We start from the raw sequence: 24,273 nt of genomic DNA, 5'->3' as shown, positions 1-24,273 counted from the left end.
AGAAATAAGTTAGTTGGAGAAAGACAAATACCATATGATTTCACTCATATGTGGAATTTACGAATTGAAACAGATGAACATAGGGGAAGGGAAGGAAAAATAAAATAAGATGAAAAGAGGGAGGCCAACCAAAAGAGACTCTTAATTACAGGAAACAAACTGGGGGTTGCTAGAGGGGAGGGAGGTGGGAGAATGGGGTAACTGGGTGATGGACATTAAGGAGGGCATGTGATGTAATGAACACTGGGTACTACAGAAGGCTGATGAATCACTAAATTCTATGAAACTAGTAAAGAAGTATGAAAAAAAAAAGATGCATTCTAAAAAAAAAAAAAAGAAAAAAAAAAGAAAACAGGACCAGTAGCCTATGCTAATAGAAGCTTCTATGAGAGCTGGGGAGTCTAGATTAACCAATCAGAAGTTAGTTAAAGGCTGACTTGATAAGAAGTCACCGAATCTAGGAAGAGGCAGCTCAATGAATAAGAAGTACAATAGATGACAAAGAAAAAGCAGCTCCGTCTTGCTGATAAGAAACGTGATACCATCAGGGAAATACAAATCAAAACCACAATGAGATACCATTTCACACCAGTCAGAATGGCTAAAATTAACAAGTCAGGAAACAACAGATGTTGGAGAGAACGGGAGAAAGGGGAGAGAATGGGGAGAAAGGGGAACCCTCCTACACTGTTGGTGGGAATGCAAGCTGGTGCAGTCACTCTGGAAAACAGCATGGAGTTTCCTCCAAAAGTTGAAAATAGAGCTACCCTATGATTCAGCAATCGCACTACTGGGTATTTACCCTAAAGATGCAAATGTAGTGATCCAAAGGGGCACGTGTACCTGAATGTTTATAGCAGCAATGTCCACAATAGCCCAACTATGAAAAGAACCTAGATGTCCATCAACAGATGAATGGATAAAGAAGATGTGGTATATATACACGATGGAATACTATGCAGCCATCAAAAGAATGAAATCTTGCCATTTGCAATGACATGGATGGAACTAGAGGATATTATGCTGAGCGAAATAAGTCAATCAGAGAAAGTCAATGATCATATGACCCCTCTGATATGAGGAATTTGAGAGGCAGAGTGGGAGGTTTGGGGGATAGGGAAGGAAAAAAATGAAACAAGATGGGATCGGGAGGGAGACAAACCATAAGGGACTCTTTTTTTTTTTAGAATATTAGAATATTAATTTATTCATTTGTAACATTACATGTTAACATAAATAACATATTTTTATTAAAAATTATTGTATTTTCCAAATAAAAATATTTAGTGAGAAAAAGGGCATTGTTTTAAACTTTTGTAACCTCTACATTATCTAATTTATGGAAAGATAGCTAGACTTGTATCTTTTTCTATGTTCCAGCATGTTGTAACTTATTTTGATTATCGAACTACATAAGGAAAATCTGTCCTTACATAAATAAGTCCCATAAGGGACTCTTAATCTCACAAAACAAACTGAGGGGTGCTGGGGAGAGGTGGGGTGTGGAGAGGGTGGTGGGGTTATGGACATTTGGGAGGGTATGTGAAATGGTGAGTGCTGTGAAGTGTGTAAGCCTGATGATTCACAAACCTGTACCCCTGGGGCAAATAATACATTATATGTTAATAAAAATAATTAATAAAAAAAGGAAACATGATGCCAATGAAAACAATGAGATACCTTTTTAAACTTCTTGGGCTGGTAATTATTAAAAAATATTGTCAAAATCCATTGTTAATGAGGCTGTGAGTCAAGGAATATTTTCAGAAACTGCTGGTGGGAGAGTGAGCTGGGACTCTTTCTAGAAGACAGTTTGGCAACATGTGTCAAGACCTATTGAGTGCATGCCTGCTGGCTTGGCATTTTCTCTCTCCTAGGACTTTACCACAAGAGTAAAGAAAGGTTATCCTCAAGAACATTGGTTGCAGAACTGCTTCTCATGTGATTAAACTGGAGAGACCTAAATTTATCATCCGTAGGAGAAGATTAAACCAGTTGTGGATTTAAAAAGGTGGTGATGGGGGCGCCTGGGTGGCTCAGTGGGTTAAGCCTCTGCCATCAGTTCAGGTCATGATCCCAGGGTCCTGGGATCGAGCCCCGCGTCGGGCTCTCTGCCCCGCAGGGAGCCTGCCTCCACCTCTCTCTCTCTCTGCCTGCCTCTCTGCCTACTTGTGATCTCTGTCAAATAAATAAATAAAACCTTTAAACAAAACAAAACAAAACAAAACAAACAAACAAACAAAAAGGTGGTGATGGCCTATCGATGAAGACAAGTTACAAACTAGCTTGCACAGCATGATTTAATACCATTTGCAGAAAACTGTACAGCTGTCTGTCCAAAGCATTGTGGTTGGGGTGGAAGCACAGTCTAGAGCTCAGAGAGACCTGCTTATCTTCGGGCAGCCAGAGTTCACAGGACTGTTATGTTCTTCTTTGTATTTTCAGATACATTTACTTTTTTTTTTTTTTTTAAGATTTTATTTTTATTTATTTGACAGAGAGAGATCACAAGCAGGCAGAGAGGCAGGCAGAGAGAGAGGAGGAAGCAGGCTCCCTGCTGAACAGAGAGCCCGATGCGGGGCTCGATCCCAGGACCCTGAGATCATGACCTGAGCCGAAGGCAGCGGCTTAATCCACTGAGCCACCCAGGTGCCCCACATTTACATTTTTTTAATGATGACCATACTTCATTGTTCAGAGGCAATTTAGCTTTTTCTCAAGAAGAAAAGCAGGGTTTCTGAGTCCAGACTCAACTCTGAGACTTGCTACCTTCCTAATGTTTCTCTGGAGGTGTACAAAGGGCCTGAGGGGCTGACCAGGCACCCAATGCTGCCTTTCCTGTGTCCACATTTGAGCTGCCGCTCCCAGTTCCTGCTGAAATCTCCCAAACTGAAGCAAATTTTCAGAGGTACCAATTCAATGTCATGAGTATGTTGATAGTTTTCTACAGGATTAGATAAATACCTAGTAGAAAAAAATTAGGTCTTCTACTTGTCCAAAGCATGGACACTGAGAGAATCTTCCAGAGTCCAATTATGTGGTATGACAGGAATAAGTGAGGAAGTGAACTCTGGGGTGGACTTGGGCTCTTGGGGTCATGATTAGGCCAGGTGGATAAGAAATAAACTCTTTCATCAAAAAATCATGTATGCTCCAGGAATCTTTTCTCTGCAGGCTATTTTTCATAAAGACAGGCACATTTCCAGCATGAGCACCTTCCAGATCTTTGGGAACTACCCTATCCAGTAAACAACCTTTCATGTTAAGAAACACCTCCCTTTTCTCTGGCGTAATTTCCTTACACTGTGACTCCACATGGTGTCCAGGGCTCAGTGGGATATTCTCATTGTTTTCTTTTAAACTCCCTTTAAGAGTGTCTTTGGCAAATCCGCTCCCTGATTTTGGTAGGGGGATGGTTATTACCTACTCTAGGCCTCCCAGTAGCAGAGCTCTGAGGAGGGAAGGGGAAGGAGCCAGCAGATAAGATGCACAAAGGCCCTGTTCATAAGCAAACTTACGGAAACACTGAGGCAACTCTCCAGTCCAGGATCCATTCCCTTCACAGGTGAGCACCGCAGGCAGGGACAGCTGGTATCCCTCCAGGCAGGCATATGTCACGCTTGAGCCCCACATGAAGTCGGATCCCACCACTTTCCCATTGGGGATGAGCTGAGGTGGCTTGCATATGATAGCTGGGGGGAGGGGGAGACCAAAGCACACTGAGTTCCAGTGCTATCCTAGGGCAGGCACTAGACCCAACTCCCCAGCACCAATGTCACTGGCTACCTTGTGCCTACTGAGAGTCTAGGCTAAGCAGGGAGAATCAGGAATGCTCCCTCTTAGTTTGGAAGCCAGGGGTCCTTTTGCATTTTACAATGCGCTCAAGTGTGATAATCCACTCCTTTGTCTGCATAGTCCTTCCCCTGATGCTCAGAGCCCAGGACTTACCTTGGTACCTCTGTTTCCCTCCTTGCAGATGTTCAGGGATCAGTCCTCACCTCACACCCCCCATGACAAGATGGTATTAGGGCTCTGCCTCCTCTGTTCCCACCCTGCTATATGTTCAAGGCCCATGTCTCTCTTTTGTATCTTCTCTGGCCCTGTGTCCACATGAGCAGCCCTCAGACACACCTTTGCAGACTGGCTTGGTACCATTCCATGTCCGGTCCTTGGTGCAGCTCAGCACAGACACCCTATGTGACTCCATCATGTAGCCAGGGACGCACTGAAACGTCACGGTTTTGTTGTACCTGAAGTCATTGCCCAGCCGGAGGCCATTGGCTGGAATCCCAGGGTCACCACAGTTTATGACTAGGAGAAGGGAGATAAAGCATGGTTTACTCTAGGTACAGACTTCATTTCTCCCCAGCATTCCAATGCCATCACTAGTATTCCCTGCACATGTCCAGGAGGGAAGAATCAGATCAGAGATGCCCTGACTCTTCCCAGGCTCCAGCTGGGCGCTGCCCTTTCTAAAGTCCCTCTGGCTATGTCTCTCTGCAAAGGCCCTCCCATATCCGTACTGTCCTCACCCCCACCATCCTTCAGCACCCCAGCAACTTGGGCTATGAGGACCATCCTTATTCAAAGCCCACTCCTCTCAGGAAGTACCCAGAGAGCCTAGTTCCCAAATGAGGCTGGGGCTCAGAGAAGGAGGTTTTCAGATTGAAGAGCCTGTGTTATTGGACCTCAGCAGACAACTTGTCCACTGAGGGGCGCATGCTATTACCTGTTGTTCTGCCTAGGAGGCCTCTGTAGGGCCAGCGGCTTAGAAGCTGGGTCTTATAACCTTGCAATGGTCATATCTTTGCTATGGTATTGAGTGAGCTCTGGCCTCGGAACAGAAGTGAACTTGACATGGGATTTAGGGAGAGACCTGAAATCATAGGCTAGGGCTTAGAAAGGGCTGGTGTTCTCAGATACCTTTATCTTACTACTTCCCTCTGTCTGGGACCCACAGTGACTTACTTCCCAAGGAAAAAGGTCTGGGGCTGCCCCAGAGAAGAGCAGGGAATGGGACCAATGGGGCTATATGAGGCTTGAGAGCAAGGCGGGGGGATCAGTGGGGGATGGGTCTAAGGCTGAGAGAAACCCACGAAGATGGTGGAAGGCAATAGCCATAGGAGTTTGCCACAGAAGAGAACAAGGAAGCCTAAGGAACTGTTGAGAGCCTGAGGAATAGCAGATATATACACCCTTCCCCTCCCTGAGCCTCAGTCATCTCATATGTCAAGTGGGCTGTGGTGGGAACCAAATGACATGATGCAAATCAAATCAGACACTTAGCTCAGTGGTGGTTACACAGTATGTGCTCAGTAAATAGACCTGTCATTGGGAAGCGAGTCCCCACACTGCGGCCAGCCTTCCCAGTCTCCCATAGACAGCCTTCATTGGCATGGAGGAGCCCAATCGCCTTGGCCACCACTTGCCACGGAGCCCAGAGGGCCTGGGCTCTCACCTATGCACTCCGGGTCACTGCCTGTCCATGTGCCATTGACCGAGCAGTGTCGGCTGAGCAGGCCCGTGGCGTAGTAGCCTTCCCGGCACTCGTAGACGATGGAGCTGGAGAAGCCCAGGCCGTCACTGAACAGGACACGGGCATTGCTTGGAGTCCCGGGGTTCCCACAAGAGATCACTAGGAAGCCAGAGAAGTGCATTATTCACCAGAACCAGGGTGGGCATCAGCCGGGGGGCTGAGAGTGGCCCAGAGGGCAAACGGCAGGCTACATCAGGACTCTATGGATTGAGATGCCTCTAAGGCTGCTTTTTTTGTCTGATCATCTCGCCCCCCCCCGAGCGGAAGGAGAGATCTGAATTATTATTATTATTTTGTTGTTGTTAATTTTCTGAGAAGTGGAGACTATACCTGTTTTATTATCCCACCTAAAATTTTAGACAATTCTTTAATATCGCCAAATAGCCAACCATGCCTAACTGACCTCAATTGTACTCTCCCCCGCCTTATTTTATGGTTGATTTGTTTGAATCATGATCCAATATGACTTTGGCTAGGCATGCCTCCCAGCCTCTTTGAATTCCGAGATCCATGTTCCCTCTCCTAGAATTTATCTGTAAATTCTCCAGTGCAATTTCCCATTTCCCAGATGTTGCTAAGTGCACCAGTGAGGTGCTCTTCCCCATGTTGCTCTGTCCCCTGTAGTTCCTTTGAGTCAAGTTCAGTTCTTAGCAAGGGAGCTTCACAGGCGGTCCTGTCTTTCCTACTACACCTCATCAGGAGGCACAGGATGTCTGGCTGTTTCCTTGCTTGTGATGTTGAGGTTGTTCAAATGGGTTCAGGTAAGCCCGCCTCTCCTGGTGTTACAGAGTCCCCGTTTGTGGTTCACTCAATGGTTTAAGCAGCACTGATTGTCGACTAGATTTGTTATTTCATTAGGGGACAGAAAATGGTGATATCTAATTGGATAATTCTTTCTGCATTAGCTAGAGCTTTTTTTTAATATTTGAATTTCAGATCATCTTTTTTAAAGATTTTATTTTTTTGCTAGAGTTCTTTAATAAATAAATAGAGTTCTTTAATAAAGAACTTGCCCATCATCAAACATTTGTTTTCCCTGAAATACAATTCATAAAGGAAGGCTGGATAGTGTTTGGTTTTCTTTCTTATCCGGTATCAGAATAAGGATTTGGTTTCCTAGTGAGCTGCAAAGTAGTCATCTTTGACGTGGATTTAAACTTATTTTATTATGTTGCCATCCGTTGCCACTATTCTTCTTTTAAAAAAAATTATTTAGGGGTGCCTGGGTGGCTCAGTGGGTTGAAGCCTCTGCCTTCGGCTCAGGTCATGATCCCAGGGTCCTGGGATCGAGCCCCACATTGGGCTCTCTGCTCGGCAGGGAGTCTGCTTCCTCCTCTCTCTCTGCCTGCCTCTTTGCCTACTTGTGATCTCTGTCTGTCAAATAAGTAAATTAAAAAAAAAATTTAAATTCAATTAGCCAAGGTATAGCCACAATTATTCTTTTTTACTTTTTGCCACAATTATTCTTATTGATGCCTAAATTATCCCATCTTTGGGTAAGGGGAACCTCTCCATGCTGGCTTCTGTGTTCCTCTGACATAATCCCACTTATCTATGGCAGATTCCTTGCTGGAGGGATAAGATGTTCCATGTTCATCTTGTATATTCTGCCCCAGTCCTGGAATCAGTCATTTCTCTAAAGAGTTCTGGTTTCTTTTAATGGAGAATGGATTTAAAAAATGTAATCTGAAAATTAAGGGTACTCATTGCTACTGAGCTGGTCATTGATACAGACTTCTAGAATGGGTAGAGCTGGGAAAAAAAACTTTTTAAGTTGAAAATCCATTATGACTTTATGCTGATGTTACCAATCCAAATTTAGGATTACAAGTCTTCTTAACTTCTTTATTTTTATATCTCTTTAATGCTGAAAATCTTGGTTCTTAATGATAGATAATTTGTTTTCAAAAAGTTTCAGGATAGTAATGTCAATATTATTACTAATAATATGATTGCTGAAAAACAATTGAAGATTTTATTGTCATTCTCTTTGTCCTCGGGCCACATATGCCATGGTCAAATTCCACTTTTTTCAAGTCAATTGAAATAATTCCCTGGATTGTTAAGTGACCAGTTTGATAAGTAGTTATGTTCATTTGTTTTCATTTTGATTTTGCTATTTAGAGATTGCTTGTTTCTAATCTTTGATTTAACTTTACTTTGCTAAGTGTATACAACATTTATGTTATGTGGTCCCAAAGTCAAATCTTTGGGATTGATTCCTATATAATGAGCACAACAGGTAGTCCTTAACACCCACAGATTCAACAATATTTGTGCTGCCTAGGTGCTGGAAACATAATTAGGGAGTCATGTCCCCTGCCCTTCAGGAGCCCAGTCCATCTTAAGGACCTACTTATAAACAGTAGAATTAAAATATGATGTAATAATTGTTATACTTGAAGGAAAAAAAAACACACTAAGAAGGGAGGAGCTTATGGGGGCTGAAGGTAGGAATCTGAGTAGTCCCTTGAAAGGTAAGTGGGAACTTGCCAAGGAAAGTCATGAAGAATTGTGTCCATATCATACACACACTCATCTAACAAACATTCACTTCCAGGTCCATACTCTAAGCCACCCACTTTCTGTTCCCGAACACTCCTGGCATGGTGACTGACTCCAGGCTGGGATACCTACTATAGTATTTGGCATGAAAGGGGACCCAAGGCACAGTGGATATTTGAGAATGCACTAAATTCTCCCCCTGCCAACATACTCTCCCACTACCATAGACCTCTTAACTATGCCTACAAAATCCTATGGAAACAGGGGTGCCTGGGTGGCTCAGTTAAGCATCTGACTCTTGATCTCAGCTCAACTATAGATCTCAGGGTCTTGAGTTTAGGCTCCTGCTGGGTGTGGAGCCTACTTGAAAAAAAGTCCCGTGGAAACTAACTTTGCCAAAGCACTGTCCACGAGGCAGGACTTCAGGCAGACAAGTGGGAGAGGGCACTGGCTCCATCTGTAGCCTTTCCTGGGTAGGTGTCCCCTGATCAGAGCCAGAACATCTCCCCGCACTCTGTAGGACTTACACTGCAACCTCAATTTCAAGGTCCATTCCCTCACCACTGCCCCTTATCTCTTCAGCTCATACCCTCTGGAGATTCATTCTCTGGGGATATTTTGGTTCCAATGGCACTGATAATCCATGGATCCCACCACTTTTCATTGTCTTTTACTCCACTCATAAACCTGCTCCCTACTTACCCAGCATAGATGCCAAGATCCATCATAATCCCTCTCCCTCGCATATAACCTCTCCTCACTTGCTACTTACTGCCAACGTCTTAGCTGCCTGATAAAACCCCCAACTGTACACCCACAGCTTCACCTACCCTATGTCTGCACCTCTGGAGCAAAATGTGGCTTGAACAAAAACACAGGTCAATGCTGACTACTCTCACTTAGGGGAGCCCTTGGTGCTATCTGGCAATGATATGGTTCCCTATTCGACTCCCAAGCCCCCCTTGCTAGGTGACTGTTTTATATGGTTTCCTTCCTCTTCCAGCACCTTCTCACACACCCTTATCTCAGCGGCTACACAGATTCCTCATTAGAAGAGTGCTATGCAGGCTGTATTTTAGAAAGAGACAGAGAGATCCTGGGAGCAGGTACAAAAAGTTGGACTCTGGGGAGAGAGGTTTTAAAATAAAGTTATTTTCAGAAATTCAAGATTGTGTGGATAAATCTAATTTCTCCCCCTGGAGCTACCTCAGGAAACATCAGTAGGGAATTCTATTACCTTTAAAGGGTCTTTTAAAAATGAGATTTGTATTTCTTTTGGCACCTTGGATACCTGTGTAACAGTCTCTTCCCTTAAACTAAACTCCAAGAGGGCGAGGTGTGTCCGTCTTGGCACTGCTGTGTCCCCAGCACCTAATATAGTATTTGGAACATGGTTGTTGGAGCTGTATGGGAAATAAATGAAAAAATGGGGCTAAACTTTGTTGCTTCTGGTTTCTTCCCCTCTTAGGTGAGGGTGGGGATTATGTTTTTCTTTGGATTACTAGTGAGCATGACTGAGAACTCTCTGTTGACTACTACCCTCCAGGCCAAGGGTTCCAACGGGGCCATGGATTTTGTCTGCGAGTGTGGGGGCAGGTGCTCAGGAGCTGGCAACTTGGGGGAAGAGCAGCTGGGGTGGGCAAAGGGGAAAAGCAGAATGGTCACATACATTACCTCCACACTCAGGCTGCGTGCCGCTCCACGAGCCGTTGGCTTGACAAGTCCGCTCAGACGATCCCCGGAGCATGTGGCCAGCTTCACAGCTGAAACGCATCAGACTGCCTGGGGCAAAGCTATCCCCCAAACGGATGCCATGGGCTGGGATACCTGGGTCGCCACAGGTTCCCGTGCTGGTTCCTATGGATCAGAACCAAACAAACCCTCTTGTTTTAGCATGGAAGAGCTGGCAGTGGGGAACTGAGAAAGATATTGGGCCAGTGCTAAGGGAAGGCATTGGGCCTCAGGAATAAGAAGGGTGAAAACTGACTGACTGTCTTGCCCCAGTTAGTTGGACCTTACTTCCTGCCTTACTTCCTGACTTACTACTCAGAGGTCAGAGAATACCCAGGTCTGAGGTCATGGGTGAGTCCCCAAGGACCATATAGCAAGGGAAGAAAGCAGAGGGGAGGTTTTGTGGTGGAGATCGGCCTTTGCTCTCTGGCCGGTGACAGTGTGGAATGTCATTGGTCCAAGCTGGCCACATCTCTTCCTTCTTCCTTTTACCTCTTCTCCACAATATCTGTGATTCTGCACCCTCTCTGTCCCCAGTTCCAGCATCTTAACTTACCTGCCCAGCATTCTCTAGCCTCAACTATTGTGAGAGTCTCCTTATGTCCCCACCTCCTAAACTCTCCCTGTAACCCATCTTCCACTTTATTCTCAAACCTTGACAATGAACAATCACCAACCATCTGATCTTAATTCCTACTGAAACATCTCCACATGGGTTAAAGTCTAAACTCCTTAGTGTAGTTTTGTCTTCCCAACAGCTTGGCTTGAATCTCGGTCCTGGGGCATTCATTGAGGATTCCCTATTCACCAACTATGTAACACAGGTGAATTCTAGATGAAATGTTTTGGACTCTCACATTCCATTCTTTCTTTGCCCCTTGCCTCCTGCTACATTTCTGTATTCATCTGGGTCCTGGTATTGTACAGACCCACCCAAGAGAGTGCTAAGGACCCAAGAGGTAGTGGAGGGTAGAGAACAGGAGACAAAGCCACCAGGTCAAGGCTTGTGGGAGCCAGCACCCCTCATAATACAGAGTTGTATAGGAGACATCATAAGATCAGACTAGGCCATGGGAAGCATGAAGAAGGAAGAGGAAAATGAAGGAAAAAATGGCAACTTCATGAGAAGACAGAGTGCCATCTGATGTGTCACCTCAGGAACCCACATGTGTGGGCATCAAATGGTAATGTCTGAGTAAGCACGTTTAGTTTGTTGGAGTAAATAAATGTTTAAGTCATGTATACCCCACCATCTACCATTTATGTCTCTTCTTCTCAATCATGGAATTATTTCCTTTTCTCATTCAGTCTCAGACGGTGAGAATACTCTATGATCCCATGTTGCTCTCTACCAAGGAAGGGGGATTCATTCAACCTTCAACTCAAACATTTGGGAAGAGAGGGCCCATCACATTTAGATAGATTTTCTTCTCTCTTGGAGTTTTCCAGAGTGCCGCTAATGCAATAGGCTGCACAGAGTCTACCTGAAGGCAGCTCTGATAGTGAGTACACAAATTCCCACAATGGCTAGGTGACCTCAGCTGGAGCTCCACTCCTGAACAACAGGCCTGAGGGTGGAGGTCTCTAGTTCTGGGAGCTTATTCTGACAGAATAGTCCTCACTGTAATGTTTGGGGCTGTTTTTTTGGTGATATAAGGGGGTGTGAGACAGAATATCATACCGTGGGGGCACATGGTAACTGTTGATCCTCTACTGAGGGATATCAGCAAACGGTGACATTGCAGAGGTGGACAATGAACAACCTGAAGCATGTCTCAAATGCTAGAAATTTCTGTATGTTCTGATAGCCCACACACTTATACCCTGTTATGCATCATCTATGCGCAGGCCATACAGAATGAGGCTCAGAAATGTGACCTTGGATTTCTGAATGCATATTTCTTAGGACTGGCAGGAGCTAGTGCTGCAAAAGATGATATCTGTAAGTTTCAGGAAGGGAGGAATTATATTCTACTCACAAGTGCACATCTAGTGTTACTTCCTAATCTTTTATTCTTCACACCTCTCAATTTCTTATCTAAAGCATTTAAGATTCATTCATTCCTCAGCCTTAGCATTAATATAATCCCTTCTAATCCTGTGCTTAGAGGTCACCAGGAAAACTCTGCCTATGATTCTGGTCTCCGAAGTGTTTGTCATTCTTGATGGATACATGGGAGAAGTGGCTGCAAACGATTCTTCAGAATACTCATCATCAGCTATAAAACAGCCGAATGCAACATATGTCATAATGAGTGGGGTCCATGCCCTTTGAAGATTCCTTTCTTGCTTTTCACTTTTTCATGTTCCCAGAGAGTCAGCTTGTTTCTAGTCTCCCTTGACCTTTGGTGTGACTAAGGAAGTATCCCTTTTTGCACATGCAGAACTGGTATTTAGGAAGTCACAAAATTAGGAAAGCTCAGGGTTTTAAGGGTTTTAGAGGTTTTCTAGCTTAGTTTTCTATCCCAGAATTGGTTCTGGGGCAGGTCATTTTTCAAGTAGGTCATTTTTCAGCATCTGTTAACACAACTCCAGAGAAGGGAAATTACATTGAGAAAAGATTTTGGATTCCATACCTTGGACCAGCAGAATGGCTGTGTGGTTGGGTTATACATGTTAATAGGAATGAGAGGTTCAAGGCTTTCTTTCTGGCTTCTTTCTCCTGCACTTCCATTTCCCACAGAGAACAAAGATCCCCAAGATAGATAAAATAGGCTTTAAGAACACGATTGGCCCAATACCTTAGAGAAATGTCTAGAGGGAGAATCTACATAAAGGGACAATTCACAGAAGAGACTGGGGCATTTGCATTTGGATAGGAAATGAAAGTCTTTCCTCTTTGGAATCTCTTTTCCTCTTGGAACTTGCTCTGTGGATAACTCAGGAGACAGGACTCTGTCTTCTCTATTCCAACCTCCCCAAGTCACTTCCACCAGAAGTCCAAACAGAATGAAGTTAGGGGCCTGGTTCATAGGCTTTCCTCTAGTCCAGGTAAAGGGTCTCCATGGCTAATACATAGTCCCATCCAGTTCATGAAGTGAGTGATTTATGAGATTAATAAAGGTGAGGGGCCGAAGTCCTGGGTGGTAATTTAGAGTGATGTATCTGGGACTGTCCTGGGCAGCCAGAAGCCCTTTGAAACAGTGGCCAGTACTTGAGGAATTTCTTCTTTCTGGGGAGAACCAATCAATATTTGGTTCAATATTCTGGAAGTGCCCTGAATTTTGGGAGTCAGATCATCTGGGAACTCAGATTGCAGGAACAGCTACATGTCTTGTGGGTGAGGTCCCAAGCCAAGGAGAAAGTGTCTTTAAGAGGAAGAGGTTGGGATTCTTACCTCTAGAGGGGGTCTGGCATGGGAAGGGATGGGGGTTAATATCAATGCCAAGGTGGGTCCCCTGAGGAACATAAAGTTACATAAGCAGTTGACTTCTTGGGGTTGACACACCTTATGGGATCCCTTCTGGGGCCAAGCAGGCTCATCTCAAAGGAGACCAAGTTCAAGGGTACTAATTTTTGGGTTAGTGATTTCTGTCATTGGTGGGATCATTCAATTTCAAATATTTTGTTCCATTAAGACATTATAGATGAACTTCTGGTTTGTATAATATGGACACAAGAGCTTTGTCACATTCTTAAATCTGCTCTTTGAATAGCATCTGTCAGTATCCTCATAGAGATTAATACTAAAACAAATTTATTAATAGGAAAAGTCTGAGACTGGTGTATAAGGGCAGTAGGGGAAACTGGGCAGCCTAGACATAAGACAAGCTGGGGAGGAGGCAGTGATAAGAAAGAAAAGGAAGCAGGCCTTGGCATCCCAAACAGGGAAGAAAGAACACGGGGGTGGATTTGGACCTGGGCCCAACAACAGGGAGGCTTGGACTCTTCTCGGAAACTTATGGAAACAAGTGTCTGGACAGGATTCTGACCACAGGGGACCTCACAAATTTTCATTCTTCCTAGTTTTGCTACACTGGGTTGTATGGGCTTGGCCATAGCAGACCAAAGGGAAGAAGCTGGGCTCAGACCACCAAAGGCTGAAGTCCGACTGGGACCTCTGATAGCTATGCTCACTGCCTATGAAGTGGGGATCTAAAACATTGGCTTCCCTCCTGCCCACCTGTCACACTCACACTTTGGGAGTTTGTCCACCTCCCCCCAGGCAAGAGTTCCACTGGACCCTGCCCCCTCATGCCAATCTCCATACCTGAGCAGTGGGGGAGGGAGCCAGTCCAGTGTCCATCCAGCCCACACATACGGGTAGCATTTCCGACCAGAGTCCTCTTGCCGGTGCAACTGTAACGCACGACTGCTCCCACGGTAAAGCTGTCCCCAGACATCTGGGCATGGGGTGGGGAGCCCGGATGGCCACAGGACACCACTGTGGGTAAGAGCAAACATATCAGCAACTCTGCAAAGGGATGGATTGTCATCATAGGACACGTGCTAGCTTTCCATAGTGACAGGTAGAGAAGAAGAGAAAGCCTGCATTATCTACTGAAGTTTGTTTCCTGTTGGCACAACTACCTGACATTAGCAGACAATGCCAACTCACCTTGCTGTACATTTTCAGTATCTGTGAAATGAAGAGTAATACCTGTTGTTTTAAGAGTTAAATGAGATAATACCTGGGAAACTGCTCAGCATGTAGAAGGTATGCAATAATATATGTTTTCTTTCTTCTTTGCCTCTTGTGCACACCTCTCCCTATTTCTTCACTGCCGTAGGACATACCCAAGGTATCTCTGGCAGAAAGGTGGAACACATAGCAAACATAACACAGAACAGACAACCTGTCATCCTAGGACTGTCTGTACTAGCTACAGGTTCCCAAATAAGGGCCAGTTCTAGTCTTTTCCCAACTGTACCATATTTATAGATGCCCACATCAGTTGTCCCCAACTTGTCCCCTTCGGTCTGCAAGTTCCCTCTCCCGAAACACCAAATTGTAACTGAACACCACTGATAAGATTAGAATGCCAGATTATCTTAAGAAAATGAAAGCCCTAGTTTGAAAAGAATCCCATGTTCACTACAGCATTAGTTATAGTAGCCAAAACAAGGAAGCTACCTAAGTGTCCATTGGCAAATGAATGGATAAAGAAGATGTAGTGTATATATACAATGGAATGTTATTCAGGCATAAAAGAATGAAATCTTGCCATTTGTGGCAACATAAATGGACCTCGAGGGCATTATACTAAGTGAAATAAGCCATTCAGAGAAAGACAAATGCTATGTGATCTCAATTATATGTGGGATCTCAAAAAAAAAAAAATAACCCAAACCCAAACAATGGAGCTTTTAGATACAGAGAACAGATTGATGGTTGCCAGAGGCAGGGGATGGGAGGTGGGCTAAATGGGTGAAGGAGGTCAAAAGGAACAAACATTAATAAGTCAGAGAATGTAATGTACAGCACAGTGACTATGGTTACTAACACTGTGTTACTAATACTAATACTTTGAAAGTTCCAAAATGTGAGCCAAGATGCCCTTCAACAGATGAATGGATAAAGAAGATGTGGTCCATATACACAATGGAATATTACATAGCCATCAGAAAGGATGACTACGCAACTTCTGCATCAACATGGATGGGACTGGAAGAGATTATGTTAAGTGGAATAAGTCAAACAGAGAAAGTCAATTATCATATGGTTTCACTTATTTGTGGAACATAAGTAATAGCATGGAGGACATTAGGAGAAGGAAAAAATGAAGGGGGAGAAATCGGAGTGGGAGACAAACCATGAGAGACTATGGACTCTGGGAAACAAAGAGAGGGTTTTAGAAGGGAGGGGGTTGGGGGGATGGGTGAGCCTGGTGATGGGTATTAAGGAGGACATGGATTGCATGGAGTATTGGGTATTATAAGCAAACAATGCATCATGGAACACAACATCAAAAACTGATGATGTACTGTACTAACATAATACAATACAAATGTACATCAAAAATGTACATCAAAACAAAAATGTACATCAAAAACTAATGATGTACTATACTAACATAATACAATAAAAAAAGAAAGTTGCTAAGAGACTAGATCTTAAGAATTCTCAGAAATAAAATTCTAAAGCTGTGTATGGTGATGAATGTTAATTAGACTTACTGTGGTGATCATTTCACAATGCATACAAATATCAAATCATTATGTTGTATATCCAAAACTTACGTTGTATGTCAATTATACCTCAATTAAAAAAGAAAGATGAGAATACCAGAATTGAGATGTACAAGATAGAGCAGGGCAATGCTCAACGTCACTGGGTTTGCTTCGCATTTTTGCCATAGCTGATCCCAGCTTCTTTTATTTACTCAATACATATTTATTGAGTACCTGTTATATGTTAGGCACTGTTTTATATGTTTGGGAGGAGAATCTATGCTCTTATGGAAATTATACTCTAGTGGAGAAGAGAGACTATAAACAAAAAATGTAGGTAATTCTACGGGGTGTTTTGAAGAAAAATAAAGCTCCATCAGGAAAAAGGTATTCAAGGGTAGGCTGTGAGTGCTATTTTTGAGTAGGGTGGTTAAGGAAGAGCTCTCTGAGGAGGTTTCATTTGATCAGTGATTTGAATGATCTAAAGAGACCAGTCATGCAAGCTTTACAAAAAGAGCATACTGAGGGAAGGAAAGGCCCCAGAGGGACAATGAGCTTGGTGTGTTTGAGGAAGAGCAAGAAGGCCAAGCCTGCTGGAATGAACTGAGCAAGGAAAGAATGGAGGAGGGCATGGATGGACAGGTTGCCCGGAACCAGATCATGGTATAGAATTAAGATTTTATTATGAGCATGATGAGACACCTACTGGAGTGATGTGATTTGATTTATTCTTTAACAAGATCATTCTGGCTAAAGTATAGAGAATGTTCCAGAGTGTGGCAAGAAAGACGGTGCCATTGCAGTAGTTCAAGAAGAGATGATAATGACTTGGATGGACTAAACCTGATGGTATGGTAGAAGATCCTTGTAGTCATTACTTGGACCCAAAAAGGGCACAGGGCACAGCATGGGTGATGATCCAGACACGTGACCAATGGGATAAAATGTGAGTTGGGCTGATGCTGTTCCTGATGATGGAATTTTGGCCAGGCACAGAGATGGCATGAATAGGTCTTGGCTATCTACATTTCTCACTGTGATCTTAATGTGTGTCAGGTCATGTTCTAAGTGCCTATGGTATATTATTTGCAGAGACCACTGTTAACAATCCCTCCCATCAAGGCATGGAGCCTGTTTTGCCTCCTCTTGAATCTGGGCTGGCTTTGTGACCTGCTTTGACTACTGGAATGTGGTGGAAATGACATTGGGTGGGTTGTGGATTAAGAGGCCAAGCAGCTTCTGCCCTCATTTTCTTGGAATATGACTGCCACCATGTAAGGAAGTCTGTCTTAGACTACTGAATGATAAGAAATTACATGGAGACAGGAGCCAGGAAAGTAATCATGATGTCCCAGGCAATAGCTGGGACCAAGTTCCCTTACGTGTGAGTGAGGCCATCTTGGATCTAGATCTAGACATAAAATAAAGATATAAAAACTTGTATCTATCCTATACCTATTTCTGTGTCTATATAATCTCCAATTGGCGATTATTTCTTTGGAGAACTCAGACTAATACACCTGCTAAGCCTTGAATTCTAGACTTACGTCATTGTGAGAGAATACAAACAGTTACTATTTTAAGTTTTGAGATGTTTGTTAACAGCAATAGATAACTGACTGGCTTCCCCCAGAGTGACTGATCCAGGAGAGCAAGGTGGAGGTGGAAATATGTTTTAAGACCTACTTTGTAAGTCGCACACCACCACTTGACATAGACCAACCCTGGTACAGTACAGGAGATACTACATGAAAGTATGAATACCAGTAGGTGGGGTCATTGGCACCATCTTCAAGACTGACTGTCCTATCACTGTGTGAATATACCACATTTTTTCATCCATTTCCTGTTGAGGGATTTTTGGATTGTTTTCTGTTTTGGGCTTTTATGAATAACTCTGATAAGAATATTTTTATTTATGTTTATTGATGTACATAGGTACACATATATGTTTGCTATGTCTACTGATTTCTGTGATTAGAGTTGACTGGTTGTTTTTCTGATGTTCTTATGTGGTTTTAAAATTTGTCTTTGGGGGTGCCTGGGTGGCTCAGTGGGTTAAGCCTCTGCCTTTGGCTCAGGTCATGATCTCAGGGTCCTGGGATCGAGTCCTGCATCGGGCTCTTTGCTCGGCAGGGAGCCTCCTTCTCCCTCTCTCTGCCCACCTCTCTGCCTACTTGTGATCTCTCTCTGTCAAATAAACAAATAAAATCTTTAAAAAAATAAAATAAAATTTGTCTTTGGCTAGATTGAGGACAGTATTAAATTATGACATTGTCTAATGGTCTCTGAAAATGTATATGCAATGCCTGAAATTATTTATTTGTTGCTGGTTTGATCTAGACCACTTGGGTATTTGTAAAATTAGCAACCAGAGTATACTCTATTGTTGTATTCTTTTCCTGTGTTTTTTTTCTTTTAAAGGAGGAAAAAGTCAACAATAAAAATGTTTGTGAGAAAAGATAAAACAGTGTCAATACCTTTTGGCTGCTGTGGGTAAGGAACAATAAGAAAAGGATGTAAGAGAATAATAAAGAGGAACAACTTATATACAGTGTGTATTTGCATACAAATCAGGGAGATGATGAACACAGAGAAGGTGAATTTCTACTGCATTTCTCAATTTGTCAATATAAAAACATTTAAAAAATGTTTTTAATGTTTATGCCCACGTCCAAATGGGATCTCCAGATCCTGCAGTGGCTGTTTAGTTTCTAACTGCAAATTAGTTACTGCAAATAAGTTTAAATGTATACATAAAAATAGGCAAGCTAGATATTTAGCACTGCAAGTAATAGCAGACTTTCTTGCCTTACACAGAATACATATATAACAGGGGATTGAGGAAAAAGTATAAAATTACAATTAAGCAAAAAACAGTAATACAAATTAGAATTTATAGTTGGGTGTAAGCTATGCTGAGTCCCACAGTAAAAGGAAAAGGACCCCATGCTGGCTCCTAGACCCCAAATATGGAGACTTGTACTAATGGCTGGCCAGCCTCTAGGGCTTCCACTGTTTTCTAAAGCACTTTATCAGGGAAATAACGTATGATATAGACCTGAGTCATGCATTTTCCTTGGTCCCTGCACATCCATGCCAATTAAAACAGTTTGCTTTCACCTGGAAGGAACAGCTGATTTTCACTGACTGATTTGATCAGGGGATATGTAAGTACTCTACAATTTTCTATAAGCCCATTCACAGGTATTTTTGTCTTCCAGAAGTAAAAATTCAAGTTAGCCTACTAAAATAATGTCATGATAATCATGAAACATCAGTGAAAATGGTTTTACTGAGAGTCACTTAGGATCTTATAGGCAGTCAAAGTTCCTCAGGGTCTTGTGTTTTTGAAATGTTCTCATCAAATCTAAGGAAAAAGTTCTTTACTTTTCCCCCATCAACAAATGAATAGCCTAATTGGGTCCTGGTGTTGGCATATCATCTTTCTGGAAGTCCTGCTGAAGCTCATATTCAGAATGAGTAATAAACATTACTGTCCTGGGGAAACCTGCTCCAAAAAGAAGATCAGATTTGCCTCTTAGTTTTGGTTTCTATGTCCCCAATAATGATAGAATGCAGTGGTCTCAGTAATTAGTGAAGGCAGAGTTTAGCACCTTGTAAGTCCCAAATAAGAAAAAGAAGTTATAATTGGTTTTTTGGAGCAAAAAATATCAGCAACTACTGAGCATTAGTCATTCTTTTTTTGAGAGATAATGGCTAGCTTGTTTCTAGGCTTTGACTTCTGAAAGACTGAGAGCCTAGTTCATGGCTCTGGCAGATTAAGATCAGTCCAATAAGAAATCACAATGGAAACATAATAAAACATATGAGAAATAAGTCATCGTAAGTGAAAATCAGCAGAAACAACAATAGCAGAATTAGTCACGAAGATGATGATATTGTAATGATCATATATAGAAGGCATTATATGTATATTTAATATGTGAAAGACATAAAAAGAACATGTTTATAGAAGAACAGTACACTATAAATAATCAAGCAAATTTAAACAACAAATAAAACATTTCAAATACAAAAGAAATAAATGAAAATACAAACTCAGTGAATGGTTAAATCTCACCTAAGTCATAGCTAAAATGATAATTAGCAAATGGTAGGACAGACAAGCTACCTATGAACAATTTTTTTTTAGATTTTTATTTATTTATTTGACAGAGATCATAAGTAGGCAGAGAGGCAGGCAGAGAGAAAGGAGGAAGCAGGCTCCCTGCTGAGCAGACAGCCCGATGTGGGGCTCGATCCCAGGACCCTGGGATCATGACCTGAGCCGAAAGCAGAGGCCTCAACCCACTGAGCCACCCAGGTGCCTCGAACAATTTTTAAAGAACAAACTTATCTGTATAGCAAAATAATGAGAAGATTTTTAGGAAGAGGTGAAAAGCCCACCAAGCCTACTGATAGCTGATTATCTAGAACAAAACTTTAGTTCAACTTTAAAACAGGGTTTTGGAGAGGAGGGGGGTGGGGGTATGGGTGAGCCTGGTGGTGGGTATTAAGGAGGACACAGATTGCATGGAGCACTGGGTGTGGTGCATAAACACTGAAAAAATAAAATAAAATTTAAAAAACTTAGTTCAACCTAAAAGACTCCCAATAATATTAATTTAAATTACTAACAGGGAGAGACCTGGGGAAATCTATCAGAGATGGGAAATATGAATAAGAGTTTCAGACACATAGAGAATTGCAGAAGAAAGTCTAATGTTGGAGTCCCAGAAGTAGTGAAGGAAGAAAATGAGGAGAGACAATATTTATAGAAATACATAGCTGAGAATTCCCCAGATGTAAAAAAATCCAGGAAGCTTAATGAATCCTAAGAAGGATAAATAAAATATCTAAACACAATGTAAAAGAATTCAGAATGCCAACAAGAAAGAGAGGATCTTAAAGTCAGTGAAGTCAAAACAAAACAAAACAAAACAAAACAAAACAACCAAACTACCTAAAAGGTATAATGACTAGATTGAAAGCAGACTACTCATTAATAATAAATGCGAGCAGAATCCACCAAATATGTCTACTTGGACTTCTGATCCACCTAAATTATCATTTAATAACTACAGAAAATGCAGAAAACCAAAGACAGTGACAGACTTTATAAAGGAGTGAAGGACTGATAGCTGGCTTCTCCATAGCAATAAAAGAGGTGAGAAGATATTAAAAAGATTTCTTTAATGGGTTGAGAGAAAATAACTGCCAACCTGGATTTCTTAACCCTCCAAAAAAATCCTTAAAAAGCGAGAGACAAATAAACATATCATAGCCAAACAAAAACTGAATGTTTGCCACCTGCAGATCTTCATTAAATAAGATTCTAAAGGATGCCCTTCAAAGAGCAGGAAAATGTTCCACAAGGAAGGACAAGGTATAAGAAGAAATGAAAAACAAAGAAAGTGGCCAATATGTGGATAAATCTAAGCAAAAAATAATTGCATAAAACAACAATAATATGTTGTGAGTTAAAAAATAAGGCAAAATTGAGATATAAGAAAACAATAATGTAAAAGTCAGAAAAAGGTAAATGAAGTTAAAGTGTTCTAATGTTCTTATATGATACAGGAGGAAGAAAGATTAACTCTAGATTTTGATAAGTGAAATGTTCCTGCTATAATTCCTAATGTAGCCATTAAAATGTAGAGCATATAACTTACTTATTAGTAGAGAAGAAAAAAAAATGAATTATAAAAATAGTTAATCCAGTAAAAAAAGAGAAAAAAAGAAACTGAATGGGTAGAACAAACAGAAAACACAAAATAGGATGGTAGACTTAAAATTTAAATACATCAGTAGTTTGACATGTTTAAAGTGACAAAAAAAAAAAAGACTTTTAACCAAGAATTCTATAGCTAGCAAAACTATCCTTCAAACATGAAGGGGAAATAATTAGGACATTTCCAGCTAAATAAAGACTGAGAGAATGCACCGTTAGCAAACCTACGAAGAAATTCTAAATTATAAAGAAATTCTACACGAAGTCTTTCAGGCTGAACTGAAAGGAATTGAAGGCACATGCAGAACTAAAAAAACCCTGGTAAAGGTAACTACATAGGTAAATATAAACTACAGTATAAGTTTAATTTTTTTTTTGTTTGTAATTTTTCTTCTCTTAGCTGAGAAATGGCATGAAACAGTAATTGGAAATCTGTGTTGGTCGGCCTGCAATGTCTAAAGATATAATTTGTATAATAGTAACAGCACAAGGGACGGGGGAGGCAATGGAATTACGTAGGAGCAAAGCTTCTGTATACAACTGAAATTAAATTAGTATTAATACAAACTATGTTTTTATAAGTTAAAATGTTGATTATAATTTTCAGAGTAACCACTATGAAAATAACTTAAAAAACCCACCGTGAAATAACAAAGAAATTAAAATATTACAATAGAAAAGATCTATTTAATGAAAAATAAAGCAGCAATAGGAGAATGGAGAACCAAAAAAACCCCCCCAAGCTCCAAAACTAAAAAACACAAGGCCATAAAATACATAGAAAACAAATAGCAAAATGGCAGATGTAAAACCTACCTTATCAATAATTACATTAAATGTTGATTAAACACCATAAGACAGATATTACCAAAATAGATAAAAAACATGATCCAACCATACGCAGTCTAAAAGAGACATACTTTAGATTCAAAGATGCAAATAGACTGAGAATAAAAGATGGGAACAGAAATACCATGTGTACAGCAACCCAACAGAGGCTGAAGTGGCTATCCTAATATTAGACAGGATAGACTCTAAGAAACAAACTGAGGGTTGTAGAAAGGGAGATGAGTTGGGGGTTGGGGTAACAGGTGATGGGCATTAAGGAGGTCACGTGATGTAATGAGCACTGGGTGTTACATGCAACTAATGAATCATTGAACACAACATCAAAAACTAATGATGTACTATATGTTGGCTAATTGAGTTTAAAGAAAAAAATAGTCATCAAACACCAAAAGTATATTTTCTAGTGATTAAAAGGATCAATCCATCAATAAGATATAAAATTATAAATATATATGTACCTAACAACAGAGATCCCAAATACATGAAAGAAAAACTAACAGAATTGAAGGGAGAAATAGACAAATCAACAATAATAGTATGAGATTTCACTACCCCATAGAACAATATGACAAAAGACCTACTAGAAAATATAGTGACCATGCTATAAACCAACTAGACCTCACAATCATCTGGAGAACACTCCACCTAATAACAGCAGAAAATACTCTCTTCTCAAGCACACATGGAATATTCTCTAGGATAGGCCATGTGTTAAGTCCTAAAATAAGTCTCCATAAATTTAAAAAGATTGAAGTTATGAAAAGTATGTTCTTCAACTACAATGCAATGAAATTAAATGTAACAGGGAAAAATTTGAAAAATTTACAACTATTAGAGAAGTTAACCAACCACTCCTAAATAATCACTAAGTTAAAGAAGATATTGGAAGAATAATTAGAAAATACTTTGAAGTGAACAAAAATGAAAACAAAACATACCAAAACTAATGAGATGTAGTGAGAGCAGTGCTCAGAGAGAAATTTATAGCTGTAAATGCCTACATTAAAAAGAAGAAAGATCTCAAACCAACAACCCAACATTTTCCCTTAATAAACTAGGGGAAAAAAGACCAAATTAAACCCAAAGCAAATAGAAGAAAGGAAATAACAAAGTTAATGGCAGAGATAAAGAGAAAAACAATAGAGATGACAGGCAAAACCAAAAGTTGGTTCTTTTAAAATATCAATAAAATTGACAGGGACGCCTGGGTGGCTCAGTGGGTTAAAGCCTCTGCCTTTGGCTCAGGTCATGATCCCAGGGTTCTGGGATCAAGCCCCGCATTGGGCTCTCTGCTCAGCAGGGAGCCTGCTTCCTCCTCTCTCTCTGCCCGCCTGTCTACTTGTGATCTCTGTCAAATAAGTAAATAAAATCTTTAAAAAATAAAATTGACAAATGTGGGGTTGCCTGGTGGTTAAGTCAGTGAAGTGTCCCACTCTTGATTATGGCTCAGGTCCTGATCTCAGAGTTGTGGACAGCCCCATGTTGGGCTCCATGCTCAGTAAGGAGCTGGTGGGAGAATCTTTCCCTCTTCCTCTGCCCTTCCCCTAGCCCTCTCTTTTAAATAAATAAATAAATAGATAGATAATTTTTAGAGAGAGAGAAGAGAGAGGAGAGAGAATGATTCAAATTATTAAATAAAAAATGAAAATAAGGACATTACTACCAACCAAGCTTCTAGAAATAAAAAGGATTATTGAATACTATGAACATGAACAGTTATATGCAAACAGATTAGATAATCCAGATGAAATGGACAAATTCTTAGATGTACACAGACTACCAAAACTTACTCAAGAAAAAGTGGACT

At 41.3% G+C, this 24,273-nt stretch overlaps 1 protein-coding gene across 1 annotated transcript in view; it reads right to left on the bottom strand.

Moving 5' to 3' along the window:
* The window catches only part of CSMD2 (CUB and Sushi multiple domains 2), a 619,562-nt gene that overhangs the window by 27,157 nt on the left and 568,132 nt on the right, over window positions 1–24,273 (bottom strand). Inside the window, exons 56-60 of the mRNA XM_047727770.1 lie at window positions 13,983–14,156; window positions 9,716–9,898; window positions 5,459–5,635; window positions 4,132–4,311; window positions 3,519–3,692 (exon numbers count right to left, since the gene is read on the bottom strand). Of these exons, the coding sequence (XP_047583726.1) occupies window positions 3,519–3,692; window positions 4,132–4,311; window positions 5,459–5,635; window positions 9,716–9,898; window positions 13,983–14,156 (888 nt within the window). The remainder of the gene's footprint in view (window positions 1–3,518; window positions 3,693–4,131; window positions 4,312–5,458; window positions 5,636–9,715; window positions 9,899–13,982; window positions 14,157–24,273) is intronic.

The sequence above is a fragment of the Lutra lutra genome, chromosome 4 (assembly GCF_902655055.1).
Source record: "Lutra lutra chromosome 4, mLutLut1.2, whole genome shotgun sequence".
Taxonomy (NCBI): domain Eukaryota; kingdom Metazoa; phylum Chordata; class Mammalia; order Carnivora; family Mustelidae; genus Lutra; species Lutra lutra.
Note: the sequence above shows the minus strand (reverse complement) of the source record. Positions and strands in the feature narration are given on the sequence as shown.